The following is a 20,150-nucleotide window of genomic DNA, read 5'->3' as shown; positions in this document are numbered from 1 at the left end:
CCCTTTTAAAACTAATTAGCTAATGGTTTATTTTATTAGATTTTTTTCTCCTCACATTTTCTTTCAAACAATTATCTTCTAGTTTAACTCACTCTATTTATTACAAGAACTATGATACTATTTTTGTCTTTCAGTTTTTATCTTTATTTTTTGTCTTTCACTTAAAAAAAAACAACACACCAAAAACAACCTTGAACTTCTGTCTTAGAATCAATACTATGGGTTTCAAGACAGGCAATTGAGGTTAAGTGACTTGCTAGGGCTACACATTGTCTGAGGTCAAATCTGAATCCAGAACTTCTCATCTCCAGGCCCGGATCTCTATCTGCTGAGCCACCTAGCTACCCCTCCTTCAGGTTTTTTTTACTTTGTTGTTTCTAATTTTTAAAGTTATATTAATTGATATTTTCCTTCTTTTTGTTGAACATATTTAATGATACGAAATTTTCCTGAGAACTGTTTTGGCTGCATCTCAAGGGCTGGTATATTGTCTCATTGAAAAATGTGACAAATTTTACAAAATCCACTTTATTTTTCCAATATTACATTTAGAATGGAAGGTCTTGTGGCCAAGAACTGTAATGTAAAAAAGATTTTTTTGTATTCTCAATAAATAAATTAATAAAAAACATTTTTTAAAGGCCTTACTATCTTTCAAACAATGTTCTGAGTGCTGGATATACAAGGAGAAAAAGAGAAAGTCTTCCTTCCAAGGAGCTTCCATCCTAAAGGGAAAGACAGCATATAAAAGGAAGGTCACCTCCTGGGCTACAGCTATCTTTTCCTAGATCTTATCCTGCCCTCTCCCAGCTTCTTGAATTTGTCCAGGCCATTCCCCTCACTTGGAATTCACTCCTTTCCCACCTGCCTTTGGAAGTCCTTTATCTTTAAAGCTCAGTTCAGCTGTCACCACCTTCAAGAAGCTTTCTCTGAATCACCCTCTTCCTGAACTGAATGTGCTCTCTCTACTCCTCACATTTTATTGGAGCATCATTTAAGATCTCTTTCATCATTATTACAGGCTGCTTTGTATCCTATTTATTTGTATCTGTGTCATATCCCCAATTAAATAAACACCTTGAGGTAAAGGTCTTTGGCATTCTTTGTTCTATAATTATGAGCACCTTACGTGGCATCTTTCACATAAATGCTTGCTGAATTGAATCCAAGTATAGTATAAAGATCCTGTCTATTTAATCAGCCCTTTTTTTCCTGGGCCCCACATGGAGGAGAAAATCAACAAAATATAACCCAGTCCCAGCTTTAATGGTGTCATTGGTATCTCTCCATGCATTGCTTTAATAAGTACATTTTTAACCCTCTTATCATTTCAGTTAGAGAAGAGATAAGGGAGGGGACTGGAAGAGAAAAGACAGACCCATAGACAGAGAGAGTCATAGAGAGAGAGACTGAGACAGATAGGTAGACACATAGAAAGAGAGGCAAAGAGAGAGAATTATAAAGGCAGGATCTGATTGAAGGGGTTCTTAAAAACCTGGAGTTGACCACCTTGTTTTTGAGAAATATTTTGACAACTATATTTCTCTGACACATTTCCTATGCAAGCCTGTGTATCTTGTTTTATGCATTTGAATATTTTGGCTTTTCATCATTGTGAGGAATTTTTTATTTCATTTTATTAATTTGTATTAGGTCAGGACTGTTTCTTCTACTTAGGCTGTTATTGAGCTCTCACAGGATGTGAAAATTTACTTAAGGCCTCAAACGTTCCTTAAATAAGAAGCCAAGAAGTGAACCAAGGCTTCCTGAAGTAATTTGAGTCTCCTTATTTGAGGAAGGATTCCAATTGGCTGGCACTGCAGAGAGCTTTGAAGCATATAAATCTTCCTTCTCAATCAGCCCATTGTGAACCCTCTAAATACAGATTAAATTGTAACCAGATGTAATTTACCTATAGAGTCTTTTGAACTAGGAACTAGGTGTTTCCTCGGGACACGCATGCGATTATGATTCTGTTTGAGGTCATTCAACTTTTATGCCTTTAAGAGGATATGTGAGATTATTGTATGGCAAAAATTATTTCCCTGTCAGTTGTCATTTTTGTCTTTAAAATTCAGTACAATCCTAATCCCTGTTCGAGGTAATATTTTCTGTTCCCTGAACCTGTGCTTAATCTTATGTGTAAAACTGAAGTTTTTACCTTTGTGATTTCTGCATTGTGAGAGGTTTATTCCATAGCAAGAATCTACCATGTGAACTCAGTGGGAGATGTTTCTCACATAACATCAGAGTGCTAAAAAAGGGCCACGTCACAGAAAAAGGTGAAAAACCTCTTTGACATAGGGAGAGTCAGACGGTGCTGTTACACGAGTTAAAATTTATTGTCAGTATTTCATTATACATCATTTGCATAGATTGATTTCTAATATCCATGGAGTATGACATCAATTATGACACCAAACATACATCAGATACTATGGAAAGGCTGGTCAGAAGAAGAAAGGGGCAGCCAGGGCCTTCCTTGTAGCCCTCTGTAGCAAGCACCCCATGTCCACTTGGTAAAGGTAAATAAATTAAAAACAGTACCCCCAAATTAAACAAACTTGGGGGGGTGGAGAGAAGATTCCTGTATGCAAAGGATTCCAAATGCCATCATTAGGCAAGGGAGAAGACCAGCCAAGCTGTAAAAACACCAGAAGAATGTAAAGCTAATGAAGTAGGGGAGGAAAAAAGTCTTTTCCATTCCAGAGTTTCCAAATGCAAAGAAACACTTGGCATGAAATGTCGGTGTGAGCTGTGACTATATAAAACTAGCATTTTCATTGGTCTTACTGCTGCTGCCTTTGCTCCCCACCCCTTCAGCTCTGCCCAGAGCACCAAGGAGTCACTGAGAGCCAGGAAATATCAAAGTTTTAAAAGAGAGCTGCTGTTACCTGGCAAAGATTTTATTTTGCTTTTTTAAAAATTTTACTAGTTAGTCTGGGATTTGGCCAACATAAAATTTATAAAATTTTCTTGTGGTATGTTGACTGTGCAAAGACAACACTTACTTCAGAATTGTGTAGCCTATTGCCTTTGAAAATGCCTAAATAAACTGAACTAGTCAAAAAATATTACAAAGCCTACTATATTAACTATTGTGAGGTAAGTGCTAGAGATTTTCTTCAGAAAGTCCCAGATTCAGGCTATCTTCCAAGATCTCAAAGTGAAACCAAAATCAATGTTAGGGGTCTAGATTTCTGGCTATGTACACAAATGGGGTGGGTGCAGGCCATTTAGTCACAAGGGAGCTACTGTTAACATTTACATATTCCTTAAAGACAACCTTGTGTTTTTATGAAAAGCTCTAATGTAGATGGTTTATGAGGGAAGTAAATGGCTAGCAAAGACTAACAGAAAGGAATAATGAAAAAAGGCTATTTGCATCCCTAGCTTTAAATATCTTAAGACTTTTAGCCCACTGGGGATTTGGTGATTAATTCTTTTTTTGTTGCTTTTGAGTCATTTTCAGTCATGTCTGACTCTTCATGACCTCATTTGGGGTTTTCTTGGCAAAGAGACTGGAGTGGTTTGCCATTTCTTCTTTAGTTCATTTTACAGATAAGGAAACTGAGACAAATAGGGTTAAGTTACTTGCCCAGGGTCACAATGTCTGAGCCTAGATTTGAACTCGGGAAGTATTCCTGATTCCAAGCCCACTGCTTTATCCACTGTGTCACCTAGCTATTACTCTCTTAATTCTTTATTACTTTCTTTTTACTCTTATTCCACTATTGGGTAAGTTTTTTTCTAAATTCTTTCTGGTCCACAGTTCCTTTTCATTTTCTGCATTATACTAGATTTGAGAGATATTATTCAGAAGAATGTTACCAAGATAGAATCAAATCTAAATTAGTATTTTATTGAATTACACCTACTGAAATTCTACATGACTTATTTTTGCAATTTCAAATCATATTTCATTCACTCTTCTATATTGTAGATTATGACCATTATTTTAGGAAGCTGATAGGAATCTAACCCAACAATCAATCAACTCTATAAGATGTTCTAGGAAATGACACCACTTTCATAAGATTTGTGACTAGTATCAGTACTTGTAGACACCCTCCTCAAAAAAAAACAACTAAATTTTATATTGAAAGATTCTCAATTTTCAAAAGGTCATGATTACTGAAATAAGATTTTCATAATGTTAGGTCATTTACAAGACCGATCTGCTCCCAATACTCAGTTCATCTATGAAAGGATGGGGTGGAGCAGGTAGTCTCTTAGGTCCCTTTTTTCAACCCTAACTATATGATCCTGTGGAAAGAGAGCTCGAGAACCCTAGTGGACAGAAAGAAAATGTGAAGAACACACAGGAGAAATTTCTTTGAAGGACACCCTTTGGCCTCTCATTTAAATCTCTTGAGGCCTCTTGTAGTTTCCAAACTATAAATTTTTGTTATTAAATTCATTCAATTCCAAGGCAGAACCTCGTAAAAAGCCTTTGGAAGCTAGATGATTGAACCAGAATAAAACCATGTGTCTCTATGTACTAGAGTCACAAGATGAAGACCAAAGAAAATATTTAGTTGGAGTAAGGAATTATCAAGTTCTCCCATAGGATTTTGGGTGAGCTAGTTGACCTTTTAATATTGAGCTGGCTAAGCTACTAGAGATCCCAGGTCATTTGGAAATGTGAAAGACAGTAGGAGAAGAAACATCTCCAGGAAAAAAACAACAACCTTTTCCAGGTTTAACATGTTAGGAATTAAAATAAAGTGTTCTTGAAGGACAGGAGGTGTTGAAGGAGAGGCAAGATTGGCATGTATTCCAGCACAGCATCATTTAAGATTCCATTTTCCAAGGACCCTGCAATGGAACAAAGAAATAACATTATTATTATTTTTTTTTAACCCTTGTACTTCGGTGTATTGTGTCATAGGTGGAAGAGTGGTAAGGGTGGGCAATGGGGGTCTAGTGACTTGCCCAGGGTCACACAGCTGGGAAGTGGCCAAGGCCGGGTTTGAACCTAGGACCTCCTGTCTCTAGGCCTGACTCTCACTCCACTGAGCTACCCAGCTGCCCGAAATAACATTATTTTTGAAAAGGCAGCTTTTGCCATCTGTCTTTTTTCCCCTTCTCTCCAACAATATTAATTAATGCTTGAGATTCAAACATGAGCTGTTACAGAAGGTAACTGAATAACATGCCATCAAAACACTGACTGAGTGAAACTGAAGAAGTAATTTCCACTCTTTTGTCCCCTTTCCTCATTTGCAAAGTGAGCAAGCTAGATGATTTCTGAGGTGCCTTCCAGCCAGAACATGGTATAGCCTAGGAAAGGATAGAAAGCTGAATGGGGAAGCTACAGTTCTCTCCATATCTGCACAGACATACCTATGTGAATCTATCCATCTAGATCTATATGGACATAAACATGTGTCTATATATAGAGGAGAGAATATATATGTGTATATGTAGTATATATATAATAATGTGTGTCCTATAATATAATGTAATTCTATACAAAGCAAATATGTATGCATATATAATTCTACATATAAACAACACATATTGTCTACATATGTGTGCATAGATAGATATGTAACATCAGAAATTTATCAAATCCACAATAAAAAAAACTGGGGCAGAGCTCTGAGGCAATAACTATACATTAGAGAGACTTGGTCCTTTCCAGCAAATAGGATCCCAGACCTTCCTCCTGGTCTGACACTCCTACCTTCTCCAGAGTAAAGCTTTTATTCCCTTCAGTGACCAGCCCTATCCTTGGGCATCAGGAAGTGATCTCATTGGTGGGCTCCAAACTCTTGGCATGTGCCCTGGTCATGTTGCTCCATGATAGTAGGTGGGACATGGAGCAATAAACTCATCCATACCACTTTATGCCACTCACTTTATCATCATGTCTGCTTCATCAACATACCCACTTTAACTTATTTAGTTGTTCTAGCTTGCTTAATAAGGGTCACAAAGGGGGACAAGCTGGGTAGCTCAGTGGATTGAGAGCCAGGCCTAGAGACAGGAGGTCCTAGGTTCAAATCTGGCCTCAGACACTTCCAGCTGTGTGACCTTGGGCAAGTCACTTAACCCCCATTGTCTAGCCCTTACCACTCTTCTGCCTTGAAACCAATACACAGTATTGATTCTAATCCAGAACGTATTTTTTAAAAAGCGGGGGGGGGGGGGGGGTAAGGTAGAGGGTTTACAAGGGAAGCAATACTAGGTGGGAGGGCTTTTTTCATTATTTAATATAACTTCTAGATGGAGGACCCCTTTCTAGTCCTGTTGATTCCCTTTAAGTCATGTTGACTCAGTTAACATTTGATATAGAACTCATGGGGAAAAGTCTCTTGTTTCTAATAATCATCAAATCATGAACTATAACGAGAACTATGACTAGCAACTTCTGATTATTGTTTGTTAATAAGTAACTGATCACTATGGAATCACATTAAGCTAGATAATACTGATTAAAACTAATCATAGAGATAAAATGATTGATTTAAGATGGGCAGGGGTCTACTAAAATAGGGTAGAGATCAAATTATTTCTCATAGATAGACAGATGGACAGATGGATGGGTGGATAGGTAGGTAGGTAGATAGATGAAAAAATATAAAGAGAAAGGGAGAAAGAGATACAGAGAAACAAACACAGAGATAAAGGTAGAGAGAAGCAGACAAATCAGTTTGGGTGCTTGATTGCCATTCCTAACATAGGAATAATAGAACCCCATATTTTCCCAGGAAGATAGATCAGCAGCAAGAGTGAAAGGAAAAACCAAATAATATGGATTTGAATAATCAGAAAGCTTAACACAGAGACAAAGCTCTGTTCATATGACCTTCTTTATAGCTCCAGCTTATGTTCTTATTTTGGGGGCCATCAACCCTAAAAAACCCATTTCAATAATGTATTCCCATATACTTGGTGTCTCTGAGGTATTATTATTATTTTTTAATCTGGAAACATTAGAGAAGGGGGCCATCAGTTTCACCAGACTGTCAAAGGGGTCTGTGACACAACAAAGGCTACTCTAGAGAGTGAGGTTTTGTGGCACAGCAGGAAGAACAGTGGCTTTAAAGTCAGGGGACCTGGATTCACATTCCACCTCTAATGCTTACTTCCTGTGAAAACTAGGGAAATGTGACAAATTATTTTTCACATACTCTGTTAATTCCTATATAATAGGGAGAATTACTGGGGCCTGGATCAGAGATATCCAGTCTGTTCCTTTTTTCATTTTCTTTGTCCTTGGGAATCCCAAGGACTATCTTCCATTTTAATAGAATTTGGTTAATAAGATAAGGGTTCTTTTCCTGCTTTTATGACTTGCCCACCTGTGGGAATGAAAAGGGATGGATAGATTAATGGACCGCCTCTTAATTAGCTATCATCATTTAAAGATATCTTAAGAAGGTAAAGGGAGGACTGGAATAATGAGCCCCTAAAAATCTTTTTATTATGCTGCCTGACCCAGCTCAGGTCGTCCCTGGTCTTGAGAGAGCCATGGACATTATATCATTGTACCCATTCTGATGCTGGTCTAACCAATAAATCTGATATTAAAAACAAAACAAAACTTATATTCTTACCAAAAAAAATCAGTCTCTTGAGATAATTTTAATCATAACAGTAACTGAACTCTGTCCCTGAACTGTGATTTCTTCAGCTATAAAATAAGTCCCTTCTAACTTTGTTTCTAAGTGCTGTTGTGAGGAAAGCACTTAGGATTCTAGATCTAGAGTTCTGGGGGAAACTAGGTGTCCTCTATTCTAATGCCTCCCCCATTTTACAGATGAGGAAACTGAGGCACAGTAAGATTAGATGATTTGTTCAAGCTCGTGTAAGTAAATAAGTAGCAGAGGTGAGATATGTACCCAGGACACCAGACTCAAATTCAGTGCTTTTAACACAGGCTAAGTAAATAAATTATTATGTTATTATTGTTTTGATTCACAGCAATATTTTATGGTGTTCTGCAATCCTCCATGGCATCACCTTAGCCTTTGTTTCTCTCGTCTAATCTACAGTGATTTAATTGGTGTCACTTCCTTTTAAAAAGATAAAAGTTTCTCTTCACAGATTACACTCCTTCCATATAGTCTAAGCATAATGATCACATATTCACCAATAACTAGCTTAATATCAGAACCATAAAACTAGCAAGAAAGAAAGAGAGAAAAGAAGACACAAAGATAGAAAGAAAGCTAAACAGCTTTTTATACTTTTTTTATACTTTATACTTTGGACATTTATAGTTTTTTACTAGGGAGATTCGGAATAGCTTTATTTGCACAAGAACAACAGAAGAGCCCAGGACTATGCAGTAGGAGAAGTGATTAAAATTTCCTTTCTGAGGTATTCAAACAGGTTCCCATTATGCTTCACTTTATATCTAGGTCATCTTCCAGTTACCTTGGGCCAGAAATAGTCATTGTGCCCAGGAGCTAGACATTTTGCCCCTAGCTATCACTTGCATATCCTTTGTGTGTCTTTCCAGTCTGGAATTATAATTTAAACTGCCATTTGAAAGGTTTTACTAATCAACAGAGGCAACGTGCATTCATCATTCTTTTAACTTCCCAAAGAACTTCACTCAATATGTCTAGTCTCTTCTTAATGGAACGTAGACTCTTTGAGGGCAGGAACTGTATGGTTATTAGTCCCTGGCACACAAGTAAGTCCTAAAGATCCTTTTGGATGGTTCTCTTTTTATAGTTCACTTCAAATCTTGAAAAACCACTGGTATTGGAGTCAACTAAATGGGTGATAGGGCAACTAGATGGCAAATCATTCCAGCCAGGAAAACCTCAAATGGAGTCATTTAGAGTTGGACACAACTGAAATGACTGAACATCAACAAAAAATGGGTGACGAAATATAACCAATTACTAAATGGACAAGAGTAAGGCAAAAGGATTTAGTCCCAGTGTGACTCACTATCTCTGGAAAATGGAGATGTTCCAGATGACTAATCTGGATATATTTCATACCCAGCCATCCAAACTATTCAAAGCCATTTAGCCTTCTTTCCTTCTTAGCCAGAAGGATTACACAAGACAATAAACAAAACAAGGGATCCCTATTCTCTGAAACTTCCCAAGCACCTTATCACTTCTATGATGCCTGCTACTCACTGGAAGTTATTGTAATACTCCAATTTGTTTTAGTTTTTGTAGCAGCTGCCCATTCTGTTCCATAGCCTGGAGATCTGAGCATCCACCAATACAGTCTTTACCAATAAACACCCGAGGAACCTAAAGGGAAAAAAACCAACAAAAACCAAATGTGAAGAGCTTAAATTATGAATCAATGGAAAGAAATGAATTTTTGTGTTCAATCTTAATATTTCTCTATGACTAAAGAATTCTTCATATTATAGCAAACATATATAGTGTATGTACGTAAATATTTATACCTATAGATATACATATATTATATGTACACATATATAAATATATATACCTTTATATACACATATATTAATGTATACACTCACACCCACACATATAGGCAGCTAGGTAGCTCAGTAGATAGTGTCAGGAAAACTCATCTCTTTGACCTCTCTCTCCTTTATATCTGTGATTCTACCAGCCTAGGGAACTTTTCCTTTTAAAACCCTTACCCTTCTGTCTTAGAACCAATATGAAAAAAAAAATTGTTCCAAGGCAGAGGAGCAACAAAGGCTATGTAATTTATTTTTATGTAATTTAATTTAACTTAGTTTAATTAAGTGACTTGCCCAGGGTCATACAGAAGATAAGAAGTCTGAGGTCAAATTTGAACTCAGGACCTCCCATCTCTAAGACTGGCTTTCTATCCATTGAGCCACCCAGCTCTGCCCCCTTGGGAACTTCTAGTATGATAATTCCCTTTCCCAAGGCAGATGCAAACAGCTATGTCTTAGCAAATAAATCCTAAGGAGTTGCTGCAGCCAACTGAAAGATTAAGAGACTTTCCTAAATAATCTTATGTATATGTAAGTGTCAGAGACAAGATCGGCACAGATGTCTTCCTCACTTTATTCCAGCACTTTACCAGTATAGTCTGTCTAGATCAGGGGTCGGCAACATATGGCTCTTTCTGCAGGAGCCATAAAGTCCATTTTTTTTCAGGCACTGTTACAGGAGTGCGCACTGTGAGCACTGTACGGCTCTCACAAAATTGCATTTTAAAAAATGTGGCATTTATGGTTCTCATGGCCAAAAAGGTTGCCGACCCCTAGTCTAGATAGACACATCTACACCTACAAAACTGCTCATAGTCAATCCAAAACCTTTTCTACAAGACAGATGCCTTATAGTTTCATATTTAAACTTAGTGGATGTTACATGATAAAGGCTAGAATAGACAGTTAAAATTAAGGTAGACTGAGGCACAAAGTTTTGACAATTTATTAGTAAAGTACAAATTTACCAATAAATCAGATCTCAAATTCCCCAGCTAAGCTAAGACCTCAAATGAAGGGCACACCTCTCTTTTATTGTTTTGGGGCATAGAATACAAAGAATAGGGCTTGATAGGTAGGAAACAAACTATAATTGGTGAAAAGAATTTGACATCAATTTACAAAAAATCAAACCATTCTCCAGTCAACAAATGGTCAAGGGACATGAATGGGCAGTTTTCACAAAAAGAAATCAAAACTATCAATAAGCACATCAAAAAAGTGTTCTAAATCCCTCCTGATTAGAGAAATGCAAATTAAAACAACTTTGAGGTACCACTTTACACCTAGCAGACTGGTCAAAATGGCAGCAAAGGAAAGTGATAAATGTTGGAGGGGATAGGGCAAAATTGGGACACTAATATACTGCTGGTGGAGTTGTGAATTGATCCAACCATTCTGGAGGGCAATTTGGAGTTATGCCCAAAGGGCTTTAAAAGAATGCCTAACCTTTAACCCAGCCATACCACTGCTGGGTTTGTGTCCCAAAGAGATAATAAGGGAAATGACTTGTACAAAAATATTTATAGCCACGCTTTTTGTGGTTGTAAAAAACTGGGATATGAGGGGGTGTCCATTGATTGAGGAATGGCTGAATAAATTGTAGTATATGCTGGTGATGGAATACTATTATGCTCAAAGGAATAATAAACTGGAGGAATTCCATGTGAACTGGAAAGACCTCCAGGAATTGATGCAGAGTGAAAGGAGCAGAACCAGGAGAACATTGTACATAGAGACTGATACATTATGGCACAATTGAATGTTAATATACTTTTCTACTAGCAGCAATGCAATGACCCAGAACAATCCAGAGGAACTTATAAGAAAGAACGCTATCCACATCCAGAAAAAGAACTGTGGGAACAGAAATGCAGAAGAAAAACATATAATTGATCACATAGTTTGATAGGCATATGATTAGGATTTTGATGTTAAAAGACCACTCTACTGCAAATATGAATAATATGGAATTAGTTCTGAACAATAATACATGTATAACACCCCCCCATAAAAAAAGAATTTGACATCATGAATGGCAAAATCAATATGACTGGTTACAAAGCTGAGGCATGGAGGATAATATGATTGGATGGAAATTGGGAATGAGGGCTGGCACAACCTCCTCTTTCTCTACTGTGACTAACAATTGTTTGTTGTTTAAGTCCACTGGCAAGGTTAGAGATAGTGGACAAGACTTCTTTGAATAATAAACCAGACATCCTTGAAGGATACCTTGGTAATGTAAAAATATTAAACTAGACTCCTTATTATCCTTTTGCATCCCTTCTGGATAACAGATTTCCTTGAGGCAAGAATTAAAACAGTGCTAGCTGTGTGACCCTGGGCAAGTTACTTAACCCCATTTGCCTAGCCTTTATAACTTTTCTTCCTTGGAACCAATATATAGTTTTGATTCTGAGACACAAAAATAAGGATAAAAAAATAAACAACGATTAGCAGGAGAAATGGATTTCTAAACTTAACTCATTATAGGCTGAATTTCTGAATTAAATTCATAGAAAAAGAATCATGCCTTTGACACAGTTACAGAACAAAGTCTACAGACTATAAGATCAATTAAAGCAAAAGAGGCACAGTATAAATAAAGGTCATTCTTCCACCTTAGCTAAACACTTGTAAAACACTAAACCTATAATGAATGGGAACATCCATGATTTTATGGCATTGCCTCTGAGCTAAGCCACAGTCAGAACCTTCATTTTAAGTAGTGAGGGCATTTTAAATAATGAAAGAATATGGGAGCTTCCTGACAGGAAGAGGTGATGATTAAGTTCCTGTTGGGACAGTGTAACACAAAGGAGTTCGTTAAAGAGAAGACATAAACACAATATGGGTAATGTGATAAGTGTCAGAAGAGAAGAACTCTTGCACTAGAGACTAAATCACAGAATCTCACAGTTGAAAGAGCCCAAAGTTCCCTTTTTTTTTTTAGATAATTCTTTTTAAAATACCATGACCTTGAAAGAGGGAAAGAACATGAAATATGTAACTAGGGGAAAATATTCAAAATTAAAATTAAAAAAAAATACCATGACCATTTCCCAATATATTTCCCCACTCAAACTTGCATTGTGACAAAAGAAACAAGTTGATCAAAACCAAACCTGGGAAGGGATGGTGTAACCAACCCCATCTTCCCCCAGCTCTACTAAAAAGAGGAAGAATGTGTTTTCCTGGGTCAACATTGGTCACTACAATTATCTGTAGTTCATTAGCTGCCCTTTAGGGTTCATTTTACTCATTTTTTTTCATTTTCATTCATGAAATCATTCATTTATTCATTCAGTTCATTTACATTATCCTAATCAAGAATATTTTTCAAGAAATTATCTTAACACTTGTGGTAATTGACATGATTTCTTATAATTTTTTAAAGCCCTTACCTTCTTTTTTAGAATTAATACTGTGTATTGATTCCAAAGCAGAAGAATGGTTTGGGTAAGGCAAGGGAGTTAAGTGACTTGCCTAGGGTCACATAGGCAGGAAGTCTCTGAAACCAGGACCTCCCGCCTCCAGGCCTGGCTCTCAATCCATTGAGCAGGTTACCTAGCTGCCCCCTCTTATAATTTTTAAAATTAGTTTTACTATAATTTCTCCTTTGTGTGTAAATGTACTTCAAATATAAACTATTACAAGTAGATATTATTGTTTATAAAAATGAGGAAGGAGGCATTGAATATTAATTTAAATCGTTACAATATAGTAATTTTGCTTTGAAACAAAAAATTTCATCTTTGTGCAAATGCACTGTCAATTTAATCCCTTTAAGCTTAATCCTTTTAAGATATTCTAAGATTCTATTCTTTCTACTGAGAAGAGAGAAAAACAAAAATGAAGAGTTAGTAGAAAATTATTCTTCTGGAAGCTTAGTAATTCAAGAGAGAGCAGGATAAAACAAGGGTCTGGGAATGATTTCACAGGGTTTTTAACAAACCAGGCCGTAAAGGTCTGTTTTCTCATTACAACTGTAGTTATGATAGGAGGAAAGGAAAAGAGAGGAAGGAAGATAAATGGGACAAAACACAACATTAAAAATAAAAGGCTGACTTGCCAAAAAAGAGCTGGGAGGGGGGCAGCTGGGTAGCTCAGTGAATTGAGAGTCAGGCCTAGAGACTGGAGGTCCTAGGTTCAAATCCAGCCTCAGACACTTCCCAGCTGTGTGACCCTGGGCAAGTCACTTGACCCCCATTGCCTATCCTTACCACTCTTCTGCCTTGGAACAAATGCACAGTAAAAAGAAAGAAAAAGAAAGTTGTTTGTTATTCCTTCCTTGTGGAGCTCTCAGTCTGTTCTAGCTCCTTCCCTCTGTCATGGGAGAGCTTCAAGGCAAAACCCTGAATCTGGACAGGTTGCCCTAGTTAAGAATGACAGACTCCAATAGCTAGCTTAAAAATAAAAATAGAAATTTATTAATTTGGAAGCAATGTTGGATGGTCAGGAGACAGGTGCAAGAGTGGGCACTATATCCTAGAGGAGATGGGTTCTGGGCTTCTTATGCCTTTTAGACAATAGGGGCTATACGACCAGAGATGAGGAGATGGGACAAAGGCAGAAATGAGGGATGTTTGTCACCTGACCAGGGATGGAGTGATGTTTTGTGTCCTGAAGACACAAGGGGGGACCTGGAATATTTCAGGGGACAAGTAGATGTCCTAAATACAGCCCAAAGCTATCAGAGTATAACTGGGAGATGTATATCTGTGTCCTTCTCAAAATCTAGGGGAGAATCCAAAGAATATTTCTCTTAGGGGTCTTTTTTTATTGTGGGTCTCTGATGTTCAGGGTCACCTTTTCCTCAACATTACAAGAATGCAAGGAAGGAAAGGAATTTTCCTGCATCCCTTTTGACTCAGAACACTTCTGAAATTTGGGTGTCCAGAGGAAACCCTAGGTCCTATGTCACCTCCACTCATATTACAGCCTCCTTAGTTGGAACCCTCATAACCTCTTCCCTGCACTATTGTCATAACTTTCTAAATGTTCCCCCTCCCTTTGACCTGTCACTTCTCAGATCCATCTTCCACACAGCTGCCAAAGTAATATTCCTAAAAACATAAGTTTTACAGAGTCATTCTCCAGCTCACCAATCCAGGCAGTTTATTCACAAACTTCTCTGTTTGGCATTTGGTCCTTCTCAATCTGACTCTGGAAGTACCTCAAGTTACTTTCTCCACCCCCTTTGCCTCTCTATTCCAGTCACATTATTCTTGGTTCTCCATGGAAGACATTCCATCTTCCACCTCTGTAAGTTTTCTCCCCAATGCCTGAGATTTTGTATATTTTGCTTCTCCCTTACCCCCAGGACAATATAAGCTCCTTCAAGGAAAGGAGCAGCCCAGTAGCTATTAGATTGTCTTTTTTTTTTGTTTGTTTTTTGTCCTCTTGGTATCCTCAGTGTCTGAACACAGAGCTTGGCCCATAGCAGGGGCTTATGAAATTCCTTTTGATTTGGATTTGCTATTTCTTTAAGTTTTCTGAGAGTAAGAAAAACAATTGAGAAAATAGGGGAGGGAGGCAAAGAGAGGAGTAATGGGGCTAAAATTTCAGAGCTGTGTTGGATGGAGACAAACACACACACACACACACACACACACACACACAGAGCAGCAGAGACAGAAATATCTTCAATATATTTGTCTGTAAGGCAATATATCCAGAGATTGCCTTTGGTCCTTCTCCATAGTGTGGTTCATTAACTTATAATCAACATTCACACAAAATACAATTCAAATCAACTTTTCTTTATCTGGAAACAAAAGCCATGAAAAAATACAGAAAGCAGATGAATAAGATTTAAAGGTAACCAATTCCAGTAAACCCAGAAGTGGTGAGGCAGAAGGGAAGGAAGTTGATGGGGGAAGGGAGTAAATTTACCTGTCCCAGTGCAATACCAAATTCATCCCAGGCAGGTCAGTCACTTTTTCAGCAGATCGATGAGCCAGACAAGACTCCAGCTGCTGTTGACTATTCGGCTTGGTGCCCTTCCCTTGCAAACAAGTGACTGCTAGATTTATCACATCCCCTGGTGTACAATTCTCTCAGACTTCTTTTCAGCTTTTAACAAAGAAAACTACCCCACCCAAAGCCATGATCACCTTCCAAAGCCCGGTCTTCTTCCCTGGGCTTCAGTGACATTATTCTTTCTTGGTTCTACTCCCACCTCTGAGATGCAAATCAGTGCCCTTTGGGTCATCATTTAGCTTCTGTCCTGACCTCTCTTCTCTCTCTTGTGGATAGCATTAGCACCCCTAAGTTCAATGATTATTGATTTATATGACTCCCAAACCTATTCCTAATAAATGCTTGCTGAATTGAATATCTTTCTAAAAAGTTGCTCTCACCACCCTAGCCATCACTCTTAAAAAAAAAAGTGGTTCTTATTCGTTTGAGCAGTGAGTGGAAAACCCCAAACTTTGCAATGTGGTTTTATGGTATTTTTTATTGTCATTGTATGATTCGGTGACACCTGCTGATTTTCTAAGCAAAGGATAGAATTTCATTGATTCTACAACTTTCTTGTCTTCAGGTAATGATCTGGATTCAGAATTTCATTTTGAATATTGGAAACTTCCAGATGAGGAAAGAAGCTCCTTCTACCAAGACCGCTGGGCAGCTTCTCTGAAATTTATAGGGAGTTGCTGAGGGTGACATGGCCAGTATGTCAGAGGCAAGATCTGCAGGATGGATTTCCTGGCTTTAAGCCAACTTTCCATCTGCCTATCACCATCAAAGAGTAGCACTGCTAAAAAGGCTAGCCAAACGCTTGCCTTTGGACCAAGATTATTGAATTTTTAGAGCATTTGTCACTCACTGCATATGCAGATCAGGCGCCAGCTGTCGGGGATTTAAGTAAACATCTGGTAAGGCAGCCTTCTCATTGAAAGAGCAATTTTCTTTATCTAGAGCAGTCCCACATCTTTTTATAATTTAGTCTTTGGAAGCCAATCATGAATTTCAACTGCAGTCGACAGAAACTTCCTCCAGACATTAAAAAACAAAACAAAACAAAAAACTAACAACCCCAAACCAAGTAGTTTCCAGGAAAGAGTTGGCACACATTATTGAAGTGGGCTTGTGTGGGCTAGTGTCCCAGAGCTGTTATTCATTCCATCCTGGAAACAGAAAGGCTGCTTTAACCCACAATCTTCACCTTTAACCTGTAATCTATGCCAAGCAGCCAGGTTGACTGGTGACTTCTCCTCCAGTCTTGAAGAAAAGGCTCTGGAGTCAGAAGGCCTGAGTTTGAACCCAAGTTTCTGTTTTAATATTATTAGTGACAGAGAGCCCTCGGGTCTTACACAGCAGGAATTTACCAATACACTTCCTGGTCAGAATATTGAAATTGCTCCAAGATGTACTTCCTTTTTTTAGCTATAGAAAGGAAACTGATAGCAATTGTCCTCCTGTGTTTATAGCTGAATTCGTAACTATTTTTCATAAGTTATGGTTGTATCATAACACACACACACACACACACACACACAAAGTGAAAGATTTGAATCCAGACCATCCTTATACTCCAAGCACCATAGTATTTTGCTGAGGTTAAGAGATTTTCCCAGGGTCACACAGCTATATGTGACTAAGATCAGACTTGAACGCAGGACTTCCCAATCTCCAGGCCTGGCTTTCTATCCTCTGAGCCAACTAGCTGCCCTTACTAGATCTCTTTTTGAAGATTTCCTCCATGCTCTTGCCTGTCCTCAGAAGTCTTCCTTGAGATGATCAGATACAAATATACAGCAGACCTCTCTGCCTCATCCTTTCTTTTCTTTTTCTTTTTTTTTTTGAAACCTTTCCCTTCCCTCTTAGAATCAATATTGTGTATTGGATCCAAGGTAGAAGGATGGTAAGGGCAAGGCAATGGGAGTTAAGTGACTTGCCCAGGGTCACACAGCTATAAGTGTCTAAGGGGATATCAGAACCCAGGACCTCCTGCCTCCATACCAGGCTCTCAATCCACTGAGCCACCTAGCTGCCCCCTGGTCTCATCTTTTAGTATTGTGTCCTCAACTTGGTGGTGGGGAGGGGGTGGTGACTAGAAACTAGAATGAAACAACAACTGAAGCTCCTTTAAGCCCCCCCCCCCCAAGTATAAGTGAGAACAGAGGAAAAAAGGTGACAAATCACAGTGAAAGAACCTAAGGAAACGTAGATCTCTTTCAAATTCCCTTCCTTCCTACCCTTCCCGCCATCCCCAGCCACCCCTACCCAGAAGCACTATCAATTGAAAACAATCATTTACTAGCCCTGTTTACCAAAACCACTCGGGGATAACCTCGTAATTACTCTCCCAGAAACCTCTGGAGTCAGCGGGAACACGCAAGTTCGTGAGAACCCGATAAGGTCTGCAAGGCAGGGCATTTCACCTATCTCCTCTTTTTTTCTCTCCGATTTGAGAGGTCTGGTGGCTGGATTCCAAGTCAGCCATTCAAGTATGACAGTAACACTGACTAACTCCTCTCCTTCCTTTCTAGCAGACAGCCTCGAATCAAGATGTCCTTGCAGCTTATCGGACAGATTTAAATGGGGCTTTAAAGTACTTTTTTGTTGTCGTTGTTCTTCTCGCATACTGGCCAGGAGGGAAAAGCCCCTGACAGTGTAAGAAGGGGGAAAAAAGCCGAAGTCACCACAAAACCAACCTCCCCACAACAGTCGGCAAATACAGATACTCACGGTTCTAGCCCCCGTAAGCTGCTGCAAATAATCTTGGATCGCATTTGTATCGCTCTGGGCAGTTATGTCGACAAATTCCAAGGACTCCGGTTTGATGGGCAGCTGCTTGAGAAGCTCTACAGTTTTTCGGCAGTAAGGACAGGTGGGCTTGATGAAGACCACCACCTTGTCAGCCCGGATCTTGCAATTCACAAATTGCTGAGCCATCTCTATAGACTTGGGAAACTCCTCCGAGTAAATATCGGAGCAGGGCCAATGCTTGGGGCTTTATTTAACTGTCCGGCAGCTCTTAAAAGGAACCACCCCAGGAGGAGGAGTTTGCATTGACCAGTCTTGCCTTTGGTTTTTTTTTTTTTTTTTTTAAAGAGACAGTGTCCCAAGATGGGAATCCCATCTCACATACATCCTTGTCTGACTCACTATTTGCAGATGGAAACCAGAAGATAATTGTGATATTTTGCACGATTTTGTCATGTGTCAGCAGCGCCTTTCCTAGAACTGATGCTATGAGCGTCATGATTAAATCACCGTCCAGGAAAAGATAGGGATGAGTGGGCAGGAACCACACATCAGACTGGCATCAGAGGTCCCAGGTGGCCCCATCGTCTCCTCGCTTGTTTGAATGTGTCTCTTTTAGTGTCCTTTAGTGACATGTAAAAGAGACCGAGTGGTGCAGGGAATAGTGAGCTGCTCTGGAAACCAGGATGCTGTAGGTTCAGTTGCATCCTCTTACACATACTGATTATGTCCCTTAACCTCTCACTGTTCTAAGCATCTCCATGTTAACCTTTGTTGGTAGAGAGAAATTTCTTTATCTGGGAATGCCCCAAGCCAATGAAACCACAGATGGTTCAGTCCTGGTCCCCTATTAGTGTCATCATAGTTCCAGCAAAGATAATTCTCAGGAATCAACTCAGGGGTGACTCTTTAAAGAAAGAATGTGAAATACTGTGTGGAATCATGCCAAAAAAGATTTGAAATGTAGTGACACATATTTGAGTAAAGGACTGAATTAGGTTCATTTGCATAATACTTAAGATACGGAGTTGTGATTAGCTATAGCTCTGCCTCCGAGTTGCCCCCAAGTCTTATGTTGTTGTTTAGGCATTTTTCAATCCAGTTTGACACTTTGTCACCCCATTTGGGGTATTGTTAGCAAGGATACAGAAATGGTTTGCCACTTCCATTGCTAGCTCATTTTGGCATGGGCCAGTGTATCCCCAAATTATAGAAATATTTCGGGCAAACTGGAAGCAGGAAATTCCTTTGCTCCCTTACATTCTTGTGACTCCTGATAAGACCCTGAGAGGAATATTCTCACTGGGTTGGCCTTAGATTTGAGATGGACATAGAGATACAGCTTTAGGCTATGCCTTCATACCATTGGGTTGTATCTCATACATCTATCTGTCCCCTAAACTATGAGGGTCACCCCCTATGTCTTCAGACAGACCCCAGTCAGATGACACCCCCCCCAGCCCCAGTGCCTCAGTGCATACTACTCTAAGAGTCATGCCTTTACTGTTGTAAAGGTATAAAGACTGAGGAGAGTTGATGTCTAGGAGGCAGCTTTCTACCTATGCTCTCCTTCTCCTCCTGGCCAAATTCAGCATTGCCTTCCAAATTAATAAATTTCTCTTTTTAATTTTAAACTAAGTTTCAGAGTCTTGCATTCTTGCAAAGGGAACTCTTCCCTAACCCAATGGGTTCACCTCAAGCCCCCCCCAATAATTTGATAGATGAGGAAACTGAGGCAAATAATTAAGTGACTTCCCCCAGGGTCACACAACAAGTGTCTGAGTCCACATTTGAACTCAGATCTTCCTGACTCCAGGCCCAGTGCTCTACCCACTGTGCCTTCTAGATGCCCTTTTGCTCCTCCTCTAAACCCTACCATCCCAAGCAATCCAGAGAACACTTAGTGGATGTCATAGATGTTTGATTAAAGTCTTTGATTTGAGCTCCTCATCCGGTTGCTTCATTTACTCTTTTCAGTAGGATGCAATTGGATAGTAAAGAAAAATTCTAG

General features: G+C 38.9%; 1 protein-coding gene across 1 annotated transcript; it reads right to left on the bottom strand.

Moving 5' to 3' along the window:
* Positions 1 to 3,649: 3,649 nt before the first annotated feature.
* Positions 3,650 to 18,375, bottom strand: GLRX (glutaredoxin). The gene is made up of 3 exons (XM_044662702.1): positions 18,122 to 18,375; positions 9,111 to 9,230; positions 3,650 to 4,818 (listed from the first exon to the last, which is right to left on the bottom strand). The coding sequence occupies exons 1-2, from the start codon at positions 18,326 to 18,328 to the stop codon at positions 9,117 to 9,119; spliced, it is 321 nt and encodes a 106-aa protein (XP_044518637.1). The 5' UTR covers positions 18,329 to 18,375; the 3' UTR covers positions 3,650 to 4,818; positions 9,111 to 9,116.
* Positions 18,376 to 20,150: the final 1,775 nt, after the last annotated feature.

The sequence above is a fragment of the Gracilinanus agilis genome, chromosome 1 (genome assembly GCF_016433145.1).
Source record: "Gracilinanus agilis isolate LMUSP501 chromosome 1, AgileGrace, whole genome shotgun sequence".
Taxonomy (NCBI): domain Eukaryota; kingdom Metazoa; phylum Chordata; class Mammalia; order Didelphimorphia; family Didelphidae; genus Gracilinanus; species Gracilinanus agilis.
This window is presented reverse-complemented; position numbering and strand designations above follow the sequence as displayed.